We start from the raw sequence: 22,739 nt of genomic DNA, 5'->3' as shown, positions 1-22,739 counted from the left end.
CTGCTCCATCACTCTGCTCCATCACTGCTCCATCACTGATCCATCACTGCTCCATCACTGCTCCATCACTGATCCATCACTGATCCATCACTGCTCCATCACTGCTCCATCACTGTTCCATCACACTGCTCCATCACTGTTCCATCACTGATCCATCACTGCTCCATCACTGCTCCATCACTGCTCCATCACTGATCCATCACTGCTCCATCACTGATCCATCACTGATCCATCACTGCTCCATCACTGCTCCATCACTGCTCCATCACTGCTCCATCACTGCTCCATCACTGCTCCATCACTGATCCATCACTGTTCCATCACTGTTCCATCACTGTTCCATCACTGATCCATCACTGCTCCATCACTGTTCCATCACACTGCTCCATCACTGTTCCATCACTGATCCATCACTGCTCCATCACTGATCCATCACTGCTCCATCACTGCTCCATCACTGCTCCATCACACTGCTCCATCACTGCTCCATCACTGATCCATCACTGCTCCATCACTGCTCCATCACTGCTCCATCACTGCTCCATCACTGCTCCATCACTCTGCTCCATCACTGCTCCATCACTGCTCCATCTCTGCTCCATCACTGCTCCATCACTGCTCCATCACTGCTCCATCACTGCTCCATCACTGCTCCATCACTGCTCCATCACTGCTCCATCACTGATCCATCACTGCTCCATCACTGCTCCATCACTGCTCCATCACTGCTCCATCACTCTGCTCCATCACTGATCCATCACTGATCCATCACTGCTCCATCACTGCTCCATCACTGATCCATCACTGCTCCATCACTGCTCCATCACTCTGCTCCATCACTGATCCATCACTGATCCATCACTGCTCCATCACTGCTCCATCACTGATCCATCACTGCTCCATCACTGCTCCATCACACTGCTCCATCACTGCTCCATCACTGATCCATCACTGCTCCATCACTGCTCCATCACTGCTCCATCACTGCTCCATCACTGCTCCATCACTCTGCTCCATCACTGCTCCATCACTGCTCCATCTCTGCTCCATCACTGCTCCATCACTGTTCCATCACTGCTCCATCACTGCTCCATCACTCTGCTCCATCACTGCTCCATCACTGATCCATCACTGATCCATCACTGCTCCATCACTCTGCTCCATCACTGCTCCATCACTGATCCATCACTGCTCCATCACTGATCCATCACTCTGCTCCATCACTGCTCCATCACTGCTCCATCACTGCTCCATCACTGTTCCATCACTGCTCCATCACTGCTCCATCACTGTTCCATCACTGATCCATCACTGATCCATCACTGATCCATCACTGCTCCATCACTGATCCATCACTGCTCCATCACTGCTCCATCACTGCTCCATCACTGATCCATCACTGCTCCATCACTGTTCCATCACTGATCCATCACTGCTCCATCACTGATCCATCACTGATCCATCACTGATCCATCACTGCTCCATCACTGATCCATCACTGCTCCATCACTGCTCCATCACTGCTCCATCACTGTTCCATCACTGATCCATCACTGCTCCATCACTGGTCCATCACTGCTCCATCACTGTTCCATCACTGATCCATCACTGATCCATCACTGCTCCATCACACTGATCCATCACTGCTCCATCACTGCTCCATCACACTGATCCATCACTGCTCCATCACTGCTCCATCACACTGATCCATCACTGATCCATCACTGATCCATCACACTGATCCATCACTGATCCATCACTGATCCATCACTGATCCATCACACTGCTCCATCACACTGCTCCATCACACTGATCCATCACTGATCCATCACTGATCCATCACTGATCCATCACACTGCTCCATCACACTGCTCCATCACACTGATCCATCACTGCTCCATCACACTGATCCATCACTGCTCCATCACTGCTCCATCACTGGTCCATCACTGATCCATCACACTGATCCATCACTGATCCATCACACTGCTCCATCACACTGATCCATCACTGCTCCATCACTGCTCCATCACTGCTCCATCACTGATCCATCACTGCTCCATCACACTGATCCATCACTGCTCCATCACTGCTCCATCACTGCTCCATCACACTGATCCATCACTGCTCCATCACACTGATCCATCACTGCTCCATCACTGCTCCATCACTGATCCATCACTGCTCCATCACACTGATCCATCACTGCTCCATCACTGCTCCATCACTGCTCCATCACTGCTCCATCACTGGTCCATCACTGGTCCATCACTGATCCATCACTGCTCCATCACTGATCCATCACTGCTCCATCACTGTTCCATCACTGATCCATCACTGTTCCATCACACTGATCCATCACTGCTCCATCACTGCTCCATCACTGCTCCATCACTGCTCCATCACTGGTCCATCACTGGTCCATCACTGATCCATCACTGCTCCATCACTGATCCATCACTGATCCATCACTGTTCCATCACTGATCCATCACTGTTCCATCACTGTTCCATCACTGCTCCATCACTGGTCCATCACTGGTCCATCACTGGTCCATCACTGGTCCATCACTGATCCATCACACTGATCCATCACTGATCCATCACTGATCCATCACACTGATCCATCACACTGATCCATCACTGATCCATCACTGATCCATCACTGATCCATCACTGATCCATCACTGCTCCATCACTGCTCCATCACTGCTCCATCACTGATCCATCACTGCTCCATCACTGATCCATCACTGATCCATCACACTGATCCATCACTGCTCCATCACACTGATCCATCACACTGATCCATCACTGCTCCATCACACTGATCCATCACTGATCCATCACACTGATCCATCACTGATCCATCACTGCTCCATCACTGCTCCATCACTGCTCCATCACTGCTCCATCACTGCTCCATCACTGATCCATCACTGCTCCATCACTGCTCCATCACTGCTCCATCACTGCTCCATCACTGCTCCATCACTCTGTTCCATCACGCTGCTCCTGCAGAGCCTCCGCCGGTGCAACACTGACATCTGCTGGACGTTTGGGTTACAACTGCCACAAAACGCAAAGGCAGCACATTTTAAGGCGATATAAAAGATAAATAACTATATAAGTGAGATACGCGCGATTCTGGTATAAGTTTATCAGAACATTTGTAAAAGAAGCAACAACAATAAACCTGTTCATTATGTGATTCATTATGCACAACTTTTTAAACATCGTTCACGCCTCATTCATCCACTTCAGCACTAACGCCTGAAAACATTATTTACTCACCATCTTATTACAGAAAAAATGTGTTCATTTATTTATTTTTGAAAGCTGTCATAAAACAAAACGTCTTTGACTGAAATAAAGTCTATCCCAGTTGTAGCTCCACAGAAAACAACTAAAAACACGCCGCTCTCAGGCAGGATCAGGGTCAGTCAGTGCCATAGGTCAGTGCCTTCAGGATCACAACAGCGCCCCCTGGCGGATCCCCCAGGGCTTCAGGCAGCTCTGAAGACCCCTGAAACACCTGATAATAACTGACATTATCATGAAATGAATCACCTAGAAATAGATTTTTACATTATTTTAACTACATTTGTAAAACGTAATACATTTCATTCTGCAATTTATTGAGTTAAAGCTGGAGTGCCTGAACTATGACATTTTTTTTGCTTTGGCCCAAACTTGTTTCTAGCTCTCACAATCCCTCCTGCATGTCCATATTGTTCAAACAAATTGTCTTTGTACATGTTTCAAGCCTGAGTACAGTTTTGAGCGGTGGCAAAGCGAAGAGGGGAGGACCACCCCCAAAATAAATGTCACTAATTTAGATTCTACCTGTTTCATCACTCGATAAAAAAAATAGGTGAAGACCATGCAACAAGTCTGTTATTTGCTGTGTCGTGGTAAAAACACATATACTTTACAACAACAAAAAGTCAGCTTTAAATCTTAGGCCCTGTAGTCAGTGAGGAGCCTCCAGAGTCTTACTGATCAGTGTTAATAATGTGTAAACCCTGAAGTAGATCCATAGTAACAAGTGGCCCCATCCCGGAGCCTGGTCAGGGGCTCAGGCGTGTTTGTCTTGTAGAATCTAGACTAGTATTTAGGTGGTTATACAAAAACAAAGACAACATGCTAAATAGTACGCTGTTAATAAAGTTAATACGTTTAACACATTCTTTAATAAAACTGTTACAAAAAGCGGCACAAAATGTTTAGTTTTATTGAATAATGGAGTGAAAATGTTGATACATTTTGATACGTTATAACAATGAGTGAATACAAATGAGTCTCGGTGCATAAGACAAGACAAAACAACAATACAAAATATTCATTTGGATTAGGTTATTTGTAATTGACATTTTATAATGAAACCCTTAATTAAATGTAATTGGACAAACTCTTCTCATCAGCGTAATTACAATTACAAACTCTGAGAATACATTTGTTTTGACCCGCAATATATTAATTCATGTTCATATTTACATTCCGTCACATAATTACCCCCCGTTTTTATACGCGATGATCATGAGGAGCACGTTTAGTTGACTTGCTCTGGTTACAAAGCAACACAGATAATCTGGGGAGAAAAATGACTTCAAAACTTCAAATGGGTAGATTCTATTTAAATCTAAATATTTGAATCTGAAATGAATGGACAAATCGAAGGATAATGTAAGATAGAGAGATACATCAAGTATAGCCACTCAATTTTCTTTTGCTCTATTCTGACATTCTATTTTAGCATCAAACCGACTTCACAGCATTCCTAAAAAAACAAAAAATCATACATTTTACCCGTTCACTCTCTCATTCGTTCTCTGTGGGACTAAGGCCACAGCAGGTTTTGATCAATGCACTTTTTTTTACCGTTTTGGAACGAAGACACAAATAAATGTACATGCAGGTTTTCCGCACACATGAAGGGCAGGTGCGGGTGCGAGCTACAGTTAGCACTAGCTTGTGGATTTAAAGTGATTTCAGAGGGGCTTAAACAGGCTCAATTCACGCATTTCCAAAGAGAATATGAACAAACAAAGGCCAGGCTTTTGTTTAACTTGAGTCAAACGCAATGCTTCAGACAGTGCAGGAACTTTAGCCCCTTAACTCCCACCTGAACCGAGCACATTTTCTTCAGTTCGGCTTTACAGATCTGAGATGAAAACAATGATGAAGATGTGGCAAAAAAGTGAGAAAACTTTGGCATAAAAGTGACGAAAAAATGACAAAAATGTGACAAAAAATGACCAAAAAATGACAAAAAAAGAAAAAAAAATGACAACAAATGTGACAAAAAATGACCAAAAAAATGACAAAAAAGAAGAAAAAAAAAAAGACAAAAATGTGACAAAAAAAAGAAAAAAAAATTACAAAAAAAATACAAAAAAAGAGAAAAAAAAAGACAAAAATGTGACAAAAAAAAGATAAAAAAATTACCAAAAAATGACAAAAAATTAGACAAAAAATGACTAAAAAGTGAGTTGAAAAAAATCTTATGACGGGAGGAAAAAGATCCATTTAGATGAGCTTTGTAGATCTTAGCTTGAGGTGTTACACTGGCCTACAGGATTTGGGTAAAGCTGAACTGGAGAAAATGCTCTCGGTTCAGGCGGGAGTTAAGAGGTTCCAAGCAAGCGCGTTTTGAAGAATGTCACAGGAAAACTATCTATCGTCGGGAGCGTTTCAGTTTTGGACAAATGCTTCACATTCTCCCACAATGCCCCGATGAGTCTTTTGTGGAATTACAGTTTTCATATTTCCTATAGCAGGACTACGCCTGTTCACATGTGGCAACAACAAAATACATTAAAGGCAATTTGTTTCTGTACAAGTCTATGACAAAACCGTTTGGATTTTGCGATGACGATGCTGCTACTGCTGTTGTTATTATTATCACTGGATTGAAGCCGTTGCAAGATCACGTTGGTCAAATCTACGCAGCCGTTCAGCTTTCGCCCTGGAAATCCGCGTTCATCTGGAAAAGAACAGGAGAGCTCACCGTCAATAATAATGTCTGCAACAAATGTTTAGATTCAAGGAAATGAAACACAGCTATAGCACACGTAGCACATGGAAGACTAGACACAGACAAACAGAGTCGTGGGAAGATGTTTTAGTTAGGGGGCGCTCAGGGACAAAATTTACCCCCAAAAATACTTTTTCTGTGCATAAATCCTATTTATTAACCTCTTAACTCCCGCCTGAACCGAGAGCATTTTCTCCAGTTCAGCTTTACCCAAATCCTGTAGGCCAGTGTAACGCCTCATTTGAAAGACCTACAAAACTAAAGTGATCTTTTTCCTCACATCAGATTTTTTTTCATCACTTTTTTTGTTGGGCAGTCGTCTCATTTTTGTCAAATTTGCGTGACTTTTTTGTTTCTTTTTCGTCAAATTATTTGCATTTTTTGGTCAAATTCTTATCACTTTTTCATCCATTTTTTCATCCATTTTTCGTCAAATTTTTCTCACTTTTTTGTCACTTTTTCGTCCATTTTTTCCTCCATTTTTCCTCCATTTTTTCTCAATTTTTTGTCAAATTTTTGTCACTTTTTCGTCCATTTTTTCCTCCATTTTTGTCAATTTTTTCTCAATTTTTTGTCAAATTTTTGTCCATTTTTGTCATTTTTTGCAAGTGTTTTGTCACTTTTTCGTCAATGTTTTCTCACTTTTTTTCACATTTTCATCCTGTTTTCGTTTCAGTTTTGTTCCTATTTTCACACCTTTTCTCCAGAAGCTTTTGGACTGGGGTAAAGCTGGAGAAAATCTGCTCGGTTCAGGTGGGAGTTAAGGGGTTAATATTGCCTGCAGTTCACAAACTATCCACCCGGGGGTGCTGCAGCGCCCTCAGCACCCTGGGTTCCCACGGCCTTGCAGACAAACCACTTCATCAAAACAAGTTCATGAAAAAAATAAACACAGAAACTGAGATGATGTCACACTGTAACACGGTTCAAAGCTCTACAACATAATATTCTCTATGTCTCGTGCTCTCGTGCTTCACACATGCACACACTTCATGCACATTGTCCATCTATGTGGGAGCTGCATCTACCTGGACGTCAAACTGCTCAAATCCCAGCAGGTTGTTGGCCTGGAAGCACAGCACAGAGAGCACACGGACACACAGCAGAGAGTTTGAGAAAAGGAGAGTCCCACATCCACAAAATCACACGCGGGTTTATTTTGCGCACAAACACGACTTTGAGGGGAAGTGTCTGCTCAGCCATCGGGCAGGACTCACCATGGCGTCGATGTCCCGGTGCCCCACCACCTGCTCCAGGTGCCTGTAGTCGTCCGGGGACATGGGCATCATGGTGTCCTGCAATCGGGACGGGTGTCTGCAACGACACAGGCACATTGGGACCTCCTTCGACTCTTACAGAAATATGCGGTTTTATGTGGTGCATCTTACACTTCGGACACGGATATCAGCTCCGTCTTCATGTAGCCGGTCTTCTCCGTGTTCTCCACATCCATGGGCTCTTGGTCTGGAAGCAGAGGAGCACATTTAGAAGGTTTGGTTTGGGATAATACGTTGTTGCCTCAACGCACCTTTATTATAAAAATGCAATATTGATCAGTGTTAATTTTGACAACATATTTTATTTTAGTTTTAGTCTTAGTCTTTTGACTAAAATGTCATTTAATTTTAGTCAAGATTTAGTAAAAAAAAACTTTTCAATTTTAGTTTAGAACAGCTGGAGGAGATGTGTGTGGATCGGGAAGTTTGGGCATCTCTGCTGAGACTGCTGCCCCCGCGACCCGGCCCCGGGTAAAGCGGAAGAAAATGGATGGATTTTAGTCTAGTTTTAGTCGACTAAAATTGCATGTCAATTTAGTCGACTAAAATGAAGACTAATTTAGTCGACTTATATTTATAATATTCATTATAATCATATTTAATCGTGGTCCTCGACTTCATGGAGCTGCTCCACATGAACAAAGCTCAGAGCTGTTCATTTAGCAGTGAATTTACATGAGATGAGGCTCTTTCAGACGGTCAATAGAAGTTTGGATGATTTTAGTCTCTCCTTTTTAATTTTATTTAGTCTTATTTTAGTCGAATAAAATATCTGGACATTTTAGTCATAGTTTTAGTCTCATGAGAAACGTTTAATTTAGTTTTAGTCCAATTTTAGTCGCCAAAAATATCACTTAAATCTTATCTAATCTTAAAACTTATCACTAAAATTAAGACTAAATATTTTAGTCGACGAATCAACACTGATATTGATGAAAAAGAGTAAAAACAAAATGATTGTAGTGAAGCAATGGCAAATGTTTTTACTCCACAAAGAAAGGATTAAGTTTAGTAAGAGATCGAGAAGTGAGGAAAGCACCTCAGGATGGTCTTATTGAGAATGTGAGAACCTGTGAAGTTCCAAAGATTACTGAAAACACATCTCCAGGTATGTTTTGGAGAGAGAACGATTTAGTGAAATGGCAAAAAGCTGCATGACCCCCCGCCTTTAAATATGAAGTAGGCCAGATGTGAGAAGTACTGCAAACTCACTCTCCGTGGGCTTGGCGTAGTACTTCCCGAAGGCCTTGTCCTTGGGGATGTTGGGGTAGAGGAAGCGCAGAGGGTTCTCCGGGATGTTCTCCGCCGCCATCACCTTGTACGTCCGGATGATGTCGGACAGGGTCACCGCCGTCAGCTCCTTCTTGGTGTACGGCTCCACTGAATGGAACATCGGCTTTCCTACGGGAGCAGAGACGAGCGTGAGGTCCGAGGGAGAGACACTCGGTGAGGCGTGTTTAGCGTGTTTAGCGTGTTTAGCGTGTACCGTGCACGTCGTGTTCGACCCAGGTGAAGGTGATGGCGCCCTCTCGGCTGCTCTCGCTGAAGCGCAGCAGGAAGGTCCCGGGACATCTGTCGGTGAGCAGGTACTTCTCCCTGTCTTTGCTGAGGAAGCCGATGATGGAGCTGCGCAGACACAGTAACGAGGCGGACGTGAGCTCAACAGCGCCGCCGTCAGGCTGGGGGGGACATGCGCAGGGGGGACTCACCCGTCGTTCCACAGGGACAGGAGGTGGCGCTTGATCAGGTCCAGGATCCCCTCGATCCACAGCCAGAACGGGAAGGTCTTCTCATTGGAACTTTGCTGCGATTGTTTGGCAAATGATCGGACAAGTCAGTTAAAGGGATCACATAAAACGCAATCACATTCACAGTAGGTGATGTCAAAGCCTTGTTCGAATATTTGATAAATGTATAGACCTTTAAGAGTTTAACAATTACCCAATCAAAGTGTCCTCTGAGCTAAATGCTACAGTTCATGCCATACCTCGCCAAACTTTAACATAGAGCCTGGCTTCACCATTCATTTGTATGGGGGAAGAACGGACTGGTTTCAATCACATTTAGTGCACGCAGATATTCCTTCATTATTCACAAATTGCTGATAAACTAGATGAATTGTTATACGTGTAACATAATAAAGTGGCCCGTGACTTGCCTTACAGAACTTGGTCCAGGGGATGAGTCCGTCTGGGTCACGCTTGGCCTTGGATCCTGTCAACACACGCTCACTGTCAGAGTCATGATTGTCTCTAGTACTAACCAGGTCAAGTCAGGGCGCACGCACACTTGTCCATCTGAACCGCGCCCAAGCGCTGGAAGCCCCTTCAGCACGGTTAGTTTGTGTAGTGTGAGTACAATCAAAACATGCCCGGGTCGGACTCGGTTCCGGACTTTGGCCGCTTAGAGGAGGTGGGCCAGAGCGCGGCTCGGTTGCTCGTGTTTGCGCACACGCACGGATACAAGCGGCGGTTGTATGGGCGGGTGCATTTGTCACGTAAAACAGTGAGAAAAGGCAGGCCCCCTACCACTTCGCTCCTGGGCGGCTCCCCGAACCCCCGGCCACATACCGCTCGTCTCCCCGACCGCTCACCCCCGACGCCCTGGCCGCTTCACGCACGTCTCGGGCTGACTTTACGGGAGCGGCTGCGCTTCTCCCGCCCTGTGTCCGAGCTTCTCTGCTGCTGTACCTGGTTTGGCCGCAGGCTTTAGTGGGACAGATAAAACCTGCGGGTGCTTTTATCACTTGTGACTTCGGTGCGTGTTCGTGTTAAGTGCTTTGTCGTAACGTAAAGCGTAGACTTCCAGGAGTTCACCAACATAAAGCTGTTTAACCAGTGGCCGAAGCAGCAATGAAGGACATAAACTAAGCGTCAGATCTTCTGTTCTCGTAGCCTTTTTGAAGGCTGTATATGACTCCAAAGAAAGGCTCAGAGCGGCAGGTGCTGCTCCCCCCCCCGCCTCAGCTGAGCGGGACAGGGGGACGCGCACTTCTCTATTTCTCCGCTTTTTTTAAAGTGACTATTATATTCACCATAGCCCTTTTTGTTAAACTGTTAACCTGGCTAACGCCGTGCTGCTGTGTGCGCTCGAATCATTTGGAACTGCACAACAGCCTGGGGACCATGGCTGAAATTTTCGCATGGATTTGGGAACCAATCACAGAGCGAGGAGGGACGGCAAGACGATGACGAGCTATTCGATATACGGAAGCTTGTAGTTTCTTTACGGATAAAAAAATGGATCCATCATGACAGCAGCAGATCAAGCTTTAAATAGTTTATCTCAAAAGTTTACAGCGGGTACGTCATACGTCATCTCATACGATGATACGATTGGCTATGGCTACGTGCAGACGCATGATAGACTCTTTTTTTTTTTCATAGCGCCCAATAAACGACTATAGACGATCGTAAACCACACCTCTCCTACGAGAAAATGAATTGGTGTCCCCAGACTAAATATCACTTGTGATTTTAGTCTGGCGTTAGCCCGGCTATTAAACTGTAGTAAAATGCAAAGAAAAGTGGAGTGAAGAGATTTGACAGGGCTCATAGTAGACATTATTTCACGCAGCTGTATAGGTTTTTATGTTGCGCTGCTGCTGCTCACGTACGCTTGTAAACAACTCCTCGTGCTTCTCTAACCGGCCACGGCTCGGTTGGTTTGTGTAAGTGTGAGTGCGGGCCGTTCGGGGCATCCAGGCCTTTCCTCAAACGAGCTAGAGAGTGGCACGGTTTGGATGTCAAGTGTGAGTGCACCCTTAGAGAATAGATTTGTCCCACGCATCATCAGTTTCCTACCCCAGTCTTAAATAGACACTAGCGGACAAGTGAATTCTTTTGATTGTTCTGGCCTGACATGCGAGTGGTGTTTCTGACCCAGTAGCTTGTCGGCCAGCATGTTGAGCTGCTCCGTGTTGAGCCCCCTCTTGGTGACAGAGGAGAACTGCCAGCTCAGGACCTCGGACAGCTGGGACCACTTGGCAGCAGGTGGGGTCAGGAAGAACTTCAGGTTCTAAAGGCGGAGATACAACGTCAGCAAACGCACAGACCGCAGAGAACCAGCGCTTAAAAACAGCAGGTCTTTATTAGTATCATTTGTGCAGCTCTGTTCTGGATCTTTCTCTGATTTAGAATGGACCTTACATAGACCTGGCCTAGATGTCGACTTGTATTGGCTTAGTCTGCCTCAGCAAGCTCCCACGTTATTTCCAGTCAAAGCCTCACCTTCGCCTCAGTGGTCAGCATGTTGTACCAGAGGATCGAGGCCCACCCACTGGGCAGCTGGCACACGTTCGAGATGACCACCACGGGCAGAGAGACGGCCTAAAAGCAGACAAGGGTCCTTTTGAACATTCCTGCGGGGTTTTATTTTTGTAATCCTGGTTTCTCGTACCTCCAGCCTGATGTCCAGACCCTGAAACAGCTGCACGGAAGACTCGAAGCTCAGAGAATGAAGCTCCTCTGTCACGATAAGAGGAACCTAAACAGACGCATTGTAATTAAAGGTAACAGCAAAAGTAAAGCATTATTTGCCTGTTTTTGCTTTACCTCGTTGTGTCTGTTTCCTGCTACTTTCTGCTCCTTAAGTTGCTGCATAAAGAAAATAAAGATGTTATAAAGTGATGGCTCGCGTAAGGAGTGACTGCAGGCTTACCAAGTGTCTGAACTCAGCCGCCAGACTGCCATTGGACTCCTCCATGTTCATCACTTTGGTGTTCGTCCCCAAGATGTTAAACTTACGAAACCTAAAATTGGACGACAGCAAGACAAGCCATTTAGAAAAGTTGGAATCTGTGTGATGATTTCAAAACATGCCGATACTGACCCTTTCTTATCTGTCACGTCCCTGGAGAAGGAGAAGAAGAAAGTGCGTCAGTGATGAAGACGGTGTGCTAATGTAGTAACGTATGAATCAGCGTACTTATCGAACAGTGCCTTGACTTTGAGTTGGTAGTTGAACTCCTGGAGCTTCACCAAGAATCTGCAAACCACACGAGGACTTTATAGGTCTGAATACTTTCATAACAAAACTGTGTCGAACTGAAAGGCTGTTGGAAGTGTCCCAGGTGAAGGCCGTCCATGTGAGGAGAGGAAGTGTGGCCAAGGCAGGTCCACGCTCTGAATGAGGTGCACAATTATCATTGCCTGGCTCTGCCATACTCTTCCCTGTCCATTCCACGCAGGGAATGAGTCTGGTCACGGAACAATTGGAGCAGTTTAAAGGGGCGGGCCTAACGCGCACAGATTGTCAGTGAAATAAACCAATTAGCGATTAGCGGACGTGACGACAGCTGCGTCCAATTAAAAAAATATGAAGTGAATCTAAACTCACGAGGAGAACGCGAGGCAAAGTCCTTGACTACTTCATCCATGATTAGCTTTGGCTGATGTTAACGTTAATTGAACTAAAAACATAGAGGTGCAGCGAGTGACGTCACCTTCTCATTTCTCTGTGACGGTCGTGATTGGTTCGGCCTTAGCCGCCAATCAACAACTTGTCTACCGTGCGTGGCCAGACCCACTTTCTTTCGTGCAGAAAGAAGGTGGGTCTGGTTTATCAGGCTACAATTATCATGCTGTTTCTTTCTTTCGCACAAAATAGCATAGAAATTGGAAGGAAAAGACATCTGTCTTCACTGAAAAGTCAAAAACTGTAGAATCCCTGTCAGAGGGATGCACCTCTCTTGACATTTCAAAAATATTGGGACGGCCAACAACGTCAAAGACGCAAGAAACAGAAAAAACACAAAGTAACTGTAAAGTAAAGCAACGGACTGAAAAAAAATCAAGCATGAAGTCACCAGGAATCTATTATCTACCAGTGCTGTCATTTTGAGCAGCAGTAACGGACCTGAAGTGTCCAGAAGTACAAGATGTTGAGAGATACATTGCATTGCTAATGTCAGGGAAGTAAAAAAAACAGGCAATATTGAACAAGACACATAAGCTGATAAGTTGAAACGTCTAGACTGGGCCTGGAATAATTGCATAATAATCATGCGCCTTAACTCTGCACTTCTTCCTTACCGTAGCTTGACGGTGAACTGGACTCCCGTCTTGAGCACCAGGGGTCTCTGTGGGTGCGTGGGCATGCAGGGCTGCCTCTCCACCACCAGGGAGCTGAGCACATGGACACGCATTCATGAAACATAAAGTGTATCAGGCTGTGTGTGTGTGCTGTGAGCGCCCGCGTACTTGGAGAGCAGACTCTTGAGCAGCTCGTGGATTCGGGCTTCCAGGGTGTCCTTCTTCTGCGTGATGGGGTCTCTGTCGTAGGTTAACTTCTGCTCCAGCTCCTGCAGCTTCATCAGGTGCTGGCGGACCTGCAGGAGGCTCTCTGACACCGCCGTGAACCTGAGAGCGGAGAACACAGCGTCGGTCAATGAGGAGTGCGGTCTAATGAGTGAAGCGCGGCTCACCAGTTCTGCAGCTGGTCCACGCAGGCGTTGGGCGGGCCTCCGATGCAGGCGATCTGCTGCCTCTGCTTCCACTCGGGCAGCTCCTCAGAGACCAGGTCTGAGATAATAGGCTGGATCACACTGAGGAGCTCGCCCAGCTGCGCCACCACGTCCTGGACACCCCCCAAACACACCGCTTTACTTTACGCTTTACAAATACTCAACAGTGTGTCATCCCCCGTTCCAGTGTTCCACTAAATTCCGACCTGTCGCTTGGCCTTGAGCTCCAGACACATTCTTTCGATGTTCAGCTTCTCCCTCTCCAGCTCCTTCGGCGTCATCCCGTTCTTCTCATTTTCTGCCAACAGCCAATCATAAACGTTGCTACTTTCTCTCATATTCCACAGACACTTTTCTTTGACGCGTGCGCACCTGTGTTCTTGAGCGTGTTGACTTTGAAGTCGTATTCGTCCTGCGTGTCCTCCAGGTTCTTAATGTTCTGATCGGCCATCTGTAACATAAGATTGTATCCAGAAGTACTAAGTAATAATAGGATAGAGACGCAATAAGGGTCATGAAAACACAAGACAGAGGGTTCACTGTGTCGCACCTGAATTCGTTCTTTCATCTCCTTGACTTTGCTGTCCAGCTTCTGCTTCTCCACCACCATGGCTGACTCAGGGCCGTCCCGCTCCTGCTGGAAAAAACAATTCCACAACAGGTGTTAAAACTCTGGGAAGGAGAGTGGGTTAAAGCCTAATCAGATTGCAACATGATAAACACAAATAAAATGCAAAAAAACAGTCTGAAGGCAGTGATATCCTGCTGATGCCATGTTTGAGTAATCGAACGGCGGTATAATGTATATACACAGTGCCAGAGAAGCCCGGGTGTTACCTCTGTGGTTTTGGCTATCTCCAGGATCTTCAGCTCCTCCTTCAGGTTCCTGCAGATGATCATGGCCATGTGCAATGGGTCCTCCTGGAAGCGGTCCTGCACACAGCACCTCAGCATCAACACACCGCCCCCACCAGAGTTGGGAATAACGTTTACAAATAACGCCATTAGTAACTGCGTCACACGCGACCTTGCTGTTCTGTCGGTCTGGCATTATTGGATGACTTGTTTTGATTGGATTGAACCTCTTAGCCCCGCCTTAACTGAGCACATTTTCTCCAATTCGGCAACGAGCATGAAAACACAACCAAAAAAAGCAACAAAAACTTGACAAAAAGGCGTAAAAAATACCTGCAGGTTCCTCTTGATCTTCCGGATGTTGTGCTGCAGGAGGAAGTTGTTCTCCAGGGCGAAGCGGCTGTGCTGGTCGTCCAGTTGGGACAGCAGCTCGTGGAAGCGCACCGTGGCCAGGGAGACGCTGAACGCCACTGCCTCCCTGTGAAACACACACACAAATAATGACCTTAGCGTGGTTGACCTTTCCACGGCCGCTGCTGACATGAACCCCGGCGTGTGCACAGTCTGACCAGTCGATGCTCTCGATCCACTTGCTGAGGTACTGCCTGATGTCCATGGGGAAGGAGTCGTCGTACAGCTGGTCCACCTGCTCCAGGTACTTACAGTCCAGCATCTGCAGCTGGTACCACTGCGCCATCTACAGGGCACACAGGGGAAGACACGTCACTGTGGAGTAGGGCTGAACGACTGAGCATAAGTTTATAGGGCTGCAGCTAACCATTATTTTGATAATCGATTTATCTACCGATTGTTTTCACGATTAATCGATTAATCGCTTGGCTGTGAAAGGTGCATGGAAATTGTATTTTTTCAGTTTTTTGACCACATAAAGCTAAAGTGGCGCCGCTTAAGGACATGTTGATGAAGTAAACTTAAAGCAAACATTTGTAGAAGGCTCTTTGTGCTAATTCTGCTTTCTGATTGGACGAGGCAAAGACAGATATTTATGAAACTTACAATGTACAAAACACTGCAGACCCTCACTTTAAAAATAAAGTAGGTTTTCATCCAAAATACACAATTGTCATGTCATTTTTGCTCTATTTTAGTCTGTGTTCACTAGAAAACAATTAATCGATTACTGAAATAGCTGACAACTATTTTAGTAATCGATTAGTTGTCGATTAATCGATTTGTTGTTTCAGCCCTAACTCTTTATATTAAACAAAACACATCAGTACAAATCTTTAATGTTCGTAAACTTGCCTTACCCAGGCAGACATTAAGAGGACAGTGAAAGCATCTTGTAAATACCTGAGAAACTTGACATAAAAGAAAGTATTACCGGTTTATTTTGGCATTGACCCCAATTCTACAACCACAGTTTACGGAGAAACAGAAACCTAAAATGTAATCTCACCAGTAGACAGCATGCTCTAGGGATTAAATGCAGCACACAAAGGCACATCAAACAATTTAAATCAATATTAAAAAGATAATTCTGCTGGACTGACTTCTTGGAGCTTTTGAAGTATGTGAAAACATCGCTTGCCAGTTGCCATCCATGTGTCGATGTGTTATGACCCAGCAAGGACAGATATTTGGATATGGCCAAAGTGCACACTGGAGATGGAAGCCGTCTCAAAGATAAGGCGTTTATTGTTCCTAGTTAGAAAAAAGTAAAACCAGCTGGTGACTTCAAAGAGAGAGAAGAAGTGAAGTCCCGACCTCCTTCCACGGTTCCTCTTTATCCTAGTTTTGCCCTCCTCTAGGCAGAAAAGGCTGACTGCTTACCAATGAGTCAGTTGCTTACGGTTACGTTTTTGTACTTCATCTGTATTTCATGTTATGTGCATGACTATGGTCTATCAGCTAAATCTCACTGACATGGTCTACACAAAGCATGAGCCAGAAGCTTGTTCAGATTTAGTTCAAGCCGGACAATGTCATGAGCTGGTGCTCCCTAGTACAGTGTTTTTCAACCTTTGTTGAGCCAAGGCACATTTTTTTCATTGAAATAATCACGAGGCACCACCAGCAGAAAATGTTCTCATCAAAGTGTCTTGGCTAGGAACACTGTATAGTCTCACTCGCCACAACGCCTCAATACATCACTAATTCTCTTGTCTCAAAGAAATTAACTACCTGATATGGAAGAGTATAATATGGTTACTCTGCCGATCACTAGACAGCACAGACACTTGAAAACGGTACATTATTTGTGGATAATAATGCATTTGTTTAAAAAAAACAACAACAACAACTAGGTGATTGGATAATTTCCAAAGGCACACCAGGCAATATCTCACGGCACGGCACAGTGGTTGAAAAACACTGCCCGAGTATGTTTAGTTTACACACCTTCCCGCAAATTATGGACATTTCAATTGTTGTTGTTATGTAATAGTTGTAAAGTAAAGTTTCAGTAAAGTTGGGTAAAGTTTCAGGCTTTTTTTTTAAGTACTGCTGTACAATACAACATGTATGTCAGAACTCAGAACAATGCATTAACGTAGAAGCATCATTAAAACCATTATGCCTGTGGAACTATTATCCATGTGCCCATCTTGTTATCAGGCAAATGTAATGACGGCACTCGGCCTGTAGCAAATTTAAGGTTCGATATATTGTGGCAGGAAAATATCGTGATTAATGATATTATTGACTACAACGATACTAGCGAATGTCAACTCTAGCAAATAAAAAAATATAGTAAACCGTTGTTCTAAAAGTGCATAATCATAGTCTAAAATACCACAAGAAAGTTTTGCAAAGAACAAAAAGGGGAAAATGCTAATAGTACAGTGAGCCCAAATCAATTATCATTATTAATCGTTTGTTGTCTATTTATTGAACGAAAAGCCGGTATAGTAATTGTCGTGACAGACCTAAACTGTACAATAATTAGCAGATTTTTGCCACTATGATGCATTTTCAGACACGAGAATAACCCGCTCTATTATTACTGTCAGTAGTTTTTCCAAATGTAAGCAAAGTCCTGGATCTAAATCAAGTTTTCCATTTCAAGTAGATTAATAGATAATCGAGCACCGGCAGTATTCCCGTATATTGCCTTGGCTCAACACTGACCTTACCTTTATAGCTTGGCCCTCTTGCACCGGGACAGAACGCAGTAGATAAATATAAAGTGTATTATTATTTCTTAAAGTGTTATGCACATGCGCTGCGTGGTCTGTGCTATGGCTCTACTGTGTGTAATGATATATGAATAACACGGAAACGGCCGCAGCCAATCCCAGTGCACGCTCCATACCGTTGACCCGCCTTCTAAAAGTAAGGACCAATAAAAGTCGTCCAAACGCGGCTGTTCTCTCTGTGAGCAGGAACTCCTACAATAAGTAATAAACATGCCGTTGTTTTTTTATTTCATCCACGTGAATTAGGGACGAAGGGGGATTTTGTCGTGTAAGTACCAATTCCTTTGTTTTTCGGAATAAAATGAAGCGTAAACTAACTGTCCGCTCTGTGAACGGCAGCTTCGTGGCATTCCTCTGCGGGGAGGACAGGCTCCTGATTAGAACAGCCAACGTGGTCACATGCTTTCAGGGAAATTGAAAGTAAGTCATACAGTCCTGATCTGAGTGAAACTGAAACTTATCTCTAGTTCAGTTTCAGTATGAAATAATTGAAAATATAATTAACAAAATTGATTTACACTTTTTGTAATATTTGTCTGAATTTTTTTTTGAAAGAGTTCAGATAATAGATAATAATACATTTTTATTTGCCAGAATCACAAATAATGGTGGTGTAGTACAGATAGTGAGGTCTGTTTATCTTGCTGACATTATGCATTTTCTAAACCTTTTGCTTTTTGGTGCTTTTTTGTCATGTTTCTGTTTTTGTCACTTTTTTATTGTGTTTTTGTTTTTCTGGACTGTTTTTGACGCTGCTTTTTTTGTCACATTTTTGTTTTATTTTCAACCTCGTTCTCGTCGCTGTTTTGGCGCTCTTTTCAAGAAGCTTTTAGATTTGGGTAATGCCAAACTGGAGAAAATGTGGAAACTTGTTACAGGCAATGATCTTCATTCATTTGGGGGTTAAAAGATTAAATTGCTGCACTTGAACATTGAACTTCCTTTCACAGTTTTAAGTAATTATTAAAAACAAACCAGCAAAGAAAACAGTATATAGGCTTAGGTGATTTTACTTGTTTCCATCTTTTTTTTTGTCAGTAAGGTTTTTGTTTCTCTACAATCAACACATGGTGGGAGAACCAGTGACACCACCCCACACATCCACAGTGATGGTGGGAAAGCTGTCTTGTGGTTGTGGTCGAAGCACCAAATAAAAGGCGTTAGACAAAGTCTTCACAGAGAGCTATCGCCACCAGGGTGATGAGTGGGTTCATTTGAAACAAGATCTTGACTACGAAAAAGTATTTTATAAGTTCTCAGATCAAACTTGGAACAGAACCCAAATGTCAGGACATCAGTGTTTAGGGTCAGAAACCCCATGTGCAGCACAACAACATGAAGCCATCTGCTCGCAGCCTCAGCCTCGCTCGGGGGTTTACATTTTACATTCAAACACTTTCAAACTGCTGTTCTGATAAACTCCTCACTGGCACTTTTGTGTCTGGTTGAAGAGGTGGTCATATCTGCTCAAACTGACTGATTGCTATGGCAGGTGTAATCCAGTTTTCATTACAATATCTACATTAGATGTTTACATGGTTTTACAAAAGTAAGCATACAGTAAGCAACACAAAGTGCATTACTAAATTTAAAAGGTGCTTCTTTTGTTATTAGTCAAATATGCAAATTTAGACTCTTCAATGTGTCATCAGAGCAGCTTTCAATGACTTACAAAAGCATAAGAGCTGCTGTGTAACATTCAGGGTCAGGAGTTTGCAAACACATTGAGGAGAAGAGTGTTCAGAGTGTCCCTTTGTCCAGAGGACAGTGTCATGTCCGAGTTACTGGGTTCATGTTTGTCTCCGACTGGAACAGTCCCCTGCAGCGGATTAGGGCTCACTTCAGGACACAGATTATAAGCAGCTATAACACACTCCACTCCATCAACACAACAGAGCAAGCTCTTCCAGACCCAAACCTCTGTGTTCTTGGTCACCTTCTCCAAGTCACGTTACGGGGAAGATGCTAATGGAAAACCAATCCATGAAGCATGCTTGAAATTTGCAAATGCCAGCATCACTAGATTAGGAATTGTGTTTCAATTTTCTATTTATCCACACAAATATTGAAGCATTGGTCACCGATAAGGTCAACGGTTTGTTCCCTTTCTATACCAAGAATGCAGTCTGGGTCCTCTTCGTTTGAACTGAATTTTGATGGGCCAATGATCGGCAGATGGAGATGGCATAACAGGAGAGTAACTGCAATAGACTGGACTGTTACAGTTACCTCAGTAAAAGACATATTTGTTCATGACAGAAAGAGTACGCTCAATCTTTATTCTACTGTATATATTTCAGTGTGCAAGTGTGGGCCTTATCTTCTCTAAGCAGGTCAAACACAACATACTCTGCACTAAAGGTAATGTTTGGACTGCATCATAATGGACTTGAGCCTACAGGACCATGCTAACGGTGTTCAGGAGCAGCCGCAGTGGTCCACCACCATGGAGGGGATCTTGCCGTAGATGATCTGCTCCTTGCGGTTAAAGTAGAGCATGTTGATGGGGGACATCTTGGTGGGGGTGCAGCAGGGCCCGGCGGTACCCCGGGGGTTGGCCTTGATGACCAGGTGGGCGTGGGGGTACTGCTGGTGGTGCATAAACTCGCACTCTCCTGAGCAGTAGTTGGCTCGGTAACGCTTGGGAGCGATGATCCAGTCCCAGCCGAACTCCTCGAAGTCCACAGTGAGGGGGTAGCGGCAGCAGCGCGTCTCTGAAGACTTCTCATCACAGTTCAGGCCCCCATCACGCCGCGAACGCCTGGGGTTGTCCAGGATCTTCACCTCGATGAAGGGTTGCTGAGGAGAGGGCGTGGGATGCAGAAAAAGAACATGAGACAACATGTATATGTGACCTAGGTAGCTGTGCCATTATTCAAATGTAATCAGATCAGAAAGTTAAAAATGCAAACCAAAACCTGCAGACAGACATGAAGAAACTAATCAACCACTGTCTTTTCCCCCATAGTGCAATGGAAACGTGATAGAACTGAAACATGTTCATGTCTCTCTTACCAGGCCCTCCTCTCCGGGCTCGGCGGACTTTACTGCCAGGTCTTCTCCCTGTGAGTCGAAGGCGTTGATCTCGATGCCGTAGTTGATCTCGGGCTGCCGGAGCCAGGTCTGCAGCAGGGACTTGATGTCCACGCTCTGCCAGGACCCTGCCCCGGTGTCGATGTCCAGTCTGAGGGAGCGCACTCGCACCCTGGTGCTGTTGCCCGCCCTACTGGGCTTGAGACGGGAGATCTGCAGGAAGACGCTGCTGACCACATGCGCCGGGCGCAGGTGCACCCACAGCTGGGCACTCAGGATGTTCTTGGGCTGGATCTTCGGGCTCAGGCTGAACAGACAGCAGGTGGACAGCTGCTCCTGGATCAGCTGGTCCGCTAGAGGCACAGGTAAGGAACACATGCTAAAAATGTAATCACATTTTCTTAGAGCCCCAAAATCACAATTTATGATTTTAAAATAAGCCATGTGCAGGTTATAAAACCTTTAAAGGTGCAATATGCAGCTTTTATGTGGAATAAAAAGTAGTGACCCAGCGGCTGTATGAGTGGTCAGCATGACGCCTTGTAGATTTTCTGGTCAGCAGTGAAAACCTTCAAACAATTGATCCCAGAGCGTCCTCGAGACGATGCTGGGTCACTACAAGGGTAAATATGCACAAATATCAACCTTTTTTTTGCATAAAAAGTTGCATAATGCACCTTTAAAGTGTGTATGACACCAGTTTTCTTGTTTTCTTTAGTTCGACATTTTTTGTGATGTTTATTATTTCACTTTGTAGTGGTAGTCCTTTTTAAATGTTGCCATGCCAGTGACTCAGAACTCCTCACACTCTCTTTACTTCACAAACTAAACGTTACATAGATAAAAGTGCATGAGTGTGGGGCGTTTACGCTTGGTTGCCATGGTGATGATGGTCTCGGTGCTGGCCCGCTCCTCCTCCTCCACGCGGGGGTCGTACTGGTCCAGGAGCTGCGTGAGCGGGGGGGCTTTGGGCAGCAGCGTGCGGATCATGTCCCGGCTGATGTTGGGGGCCCGCTCCAGGCGCAGGATGCTGAGGATCTGGGACTTGATGCTCTGGAGGCGCATGAGTTTGCTGTGCTCGCGGAAGTCGCAAGGCGAGCACTGGTCCGTGGGGTCCAGGGGCGTCAGCAGGGTCACGGGGGGCTGGGATGTGCCGTTCAGGCCGGAGCAGCCCCCCCACGCCAGCAGCAGCAGCAGCAGCAGGCACACAGGCAGCGGGTCGTGCATCCTGGACTGAGGGCTGCACAGCTCTGTCCGCACCAACAAGAGTCCAGACAAGTCCAGCCTCTGGGGGACTGAGGGACCAGGGACTGCCCTCTCCCCTCCCTCCGCTCCACTGCTGGGTCCTTGGGTTTAAACTTTCACAATCTTCAAATCACCCAGTTACCTCCAGTAATTGCGTCATTGCTATAAAATGGGAAAATAATGAAAACATTGCGTTATATTGAACTGAGTGTCATGTGGTTTGTGCCCACATTCCTCACAAAGAGGCACTGATGTGGAAACCAACATAAAAAACATCATCAAAACAAAAACACTAGAACGTGACACTGAATTACAGCACGTTCCCACCAGATGGCGCTGTATAGCATCATAAGAGGCACGCATGGCACATTGGCCCATTTGATGGAATATGATCAAACTAAACCATTGATTTAATAAATAATAAATAAAATAAAACAGAACAAACAAAAATAACAACAGTTAAATTCTACTACTAATAAAAAAGAAAGGAACAAAAGGACAATATAATAATAATAATCGATTCACTCACACAATGCAAGGTGTCAAGGTTTCAGACGGTGCAGGAACAGGGGTGGAACTGACACGTGCAGAAAATAGCCTGGGGCCCCACAGCAAAAATGAGTAGTTTCAAGTTTAATGGTTTTGTAAAGCCCAACATCACAACAGAAGTGG

The 22,739-nt window shown here is 44.9% G+C and overlaps 2 protein-coding genes across 2 annotated transcripts; both read right to left on the bottom strand.

The window, feature by feature from the left end:
• Window positions 1-4,624: 4,624 nt before the first annotated feature.
• On the bottom strand, window positions 4,625-17,875 carry stat1a (signal transducer and activator of transcription 1a). The gene is made up of 25 exons (XM_079581592.1): window positions 17,727-17,875; window positions 15,201-15,328; window positions 14,965-15,109; window positions 14,614-14,709; window positions 14,327-14,413; window positions 14,149-14,227; window positions 13,983-14,074; window positions 13,738-13,889; window positions 13,514-13,672; window positions 13,346-13,438; window positions 12,240-12,299; window positions 12,144-12,164; window positions 11,973-12,063; window positions 11,867-11,908; window positions 11,712-11,798; window positions 11,543-11,641; window positions 11,195-11,330; window positions 9,472-9,527; window positions 9,023-9,117; window positions 8,800-8,939; window positions 8,526-8,714; window positions 7,425-7,500; window positions 7,254-7,350; window positions 7,065-7,103; window positions 4,625-4,641 (listed from the first exon to the last, which is right to left on the bottom strand). Exons 2-25 carry the CDS (start codon window positions 15,326-15,328, stop codon window positions 4,636-4,638), a joined length of 2,265 nt encoding a protein of 754 aa, XP_079437718.1. The 5' UTR covers window positions 17,727-17,875; the 3' UTR covers window positions 4,625-4,635.
• A 1,002-nt stretch (window positions 17,876-18,877) lies between these two features.
• Window positions 18,878-22,095, bottom strand: LOC306981797 (growth/differentiation factor 8-like). Its single transcript, XM_079581459.1, has 3 exons — window positions 21,692-22,095; window positions 20,805-21,175; window positions 18,878-20,588 (listed from the first exon to the last, which is right to left on the bottom strand). Exons 1-3 carry the CDS (start codon window positions 22,047-22,049, stop codon window positions 20,208-20,210), a joined length of 1,110 nt encoding a protein of 369 aa, XP_079437585.1. The 5' UTR covers window positions 22,050-22,095; the 3' UTR covers window positions 18,878-20,207.
• Window positions 22,096-22,739: the final 644 nt, after the last annotated feature.

This window comes from Gobius niger (genome assembly GCF_951799975.1).
Source record: "Gobius niger genome assembly, chromosome: 23".
NCBI lineage: Eukaryota > Metazoa > Chordata > Actinopteri > Gobiiformes > Gobiidae > Gobius > Gobius niger.
Note: the sequence above shows the minus strand (reverse complement) of the source record. Positions and strands in the feature narration are given on the sequence as shown.

Coding starts and splice junctions, on each gene's coding strand:
- LOC306981797 (XM_079581459.1), bottom strand. CDS start 22,049: ATGCACGACCCGCTGCCTGTGTGCCTGCTGCTGCTGCTGCTGCTGGCG. Junction 21,176..21,691: donor CATCACCATGGCAACCAAGC/GTAAACGCCCCA, acceptor CTGTGCCTCTAG/CGGACCAGCTGATCCAGGAG. Junction 20,589..20,804: donor AGCCCGGAGAGGAGGGCCTG/GTAAGAGAGACA, acceptor CCCTCTCCTCAG/CAACCCTTCATCGAGGTGAA.
- stat1a (XM_079581592.1), bottom strand. CDS start 15,328: ATGGCGCAGTGGTACCAGCTGCAGATGCTGGACTGTAAGTACCTGGAG. Junction 12,165..12,239: donor GTCAAGGCACTGTTCGATAA/GTACGCTGATTC, acceptor CTCCTTCTCCAG/GGACGTGACAGATAAGAAAG. Junction 11,909..11,972: donor CGGCTGAGTTCAGACACTTG/GTAAGCCTGCAG, acceptor TTCTTTATGCAG/CAACTTAAGGAGCAGAAAGT.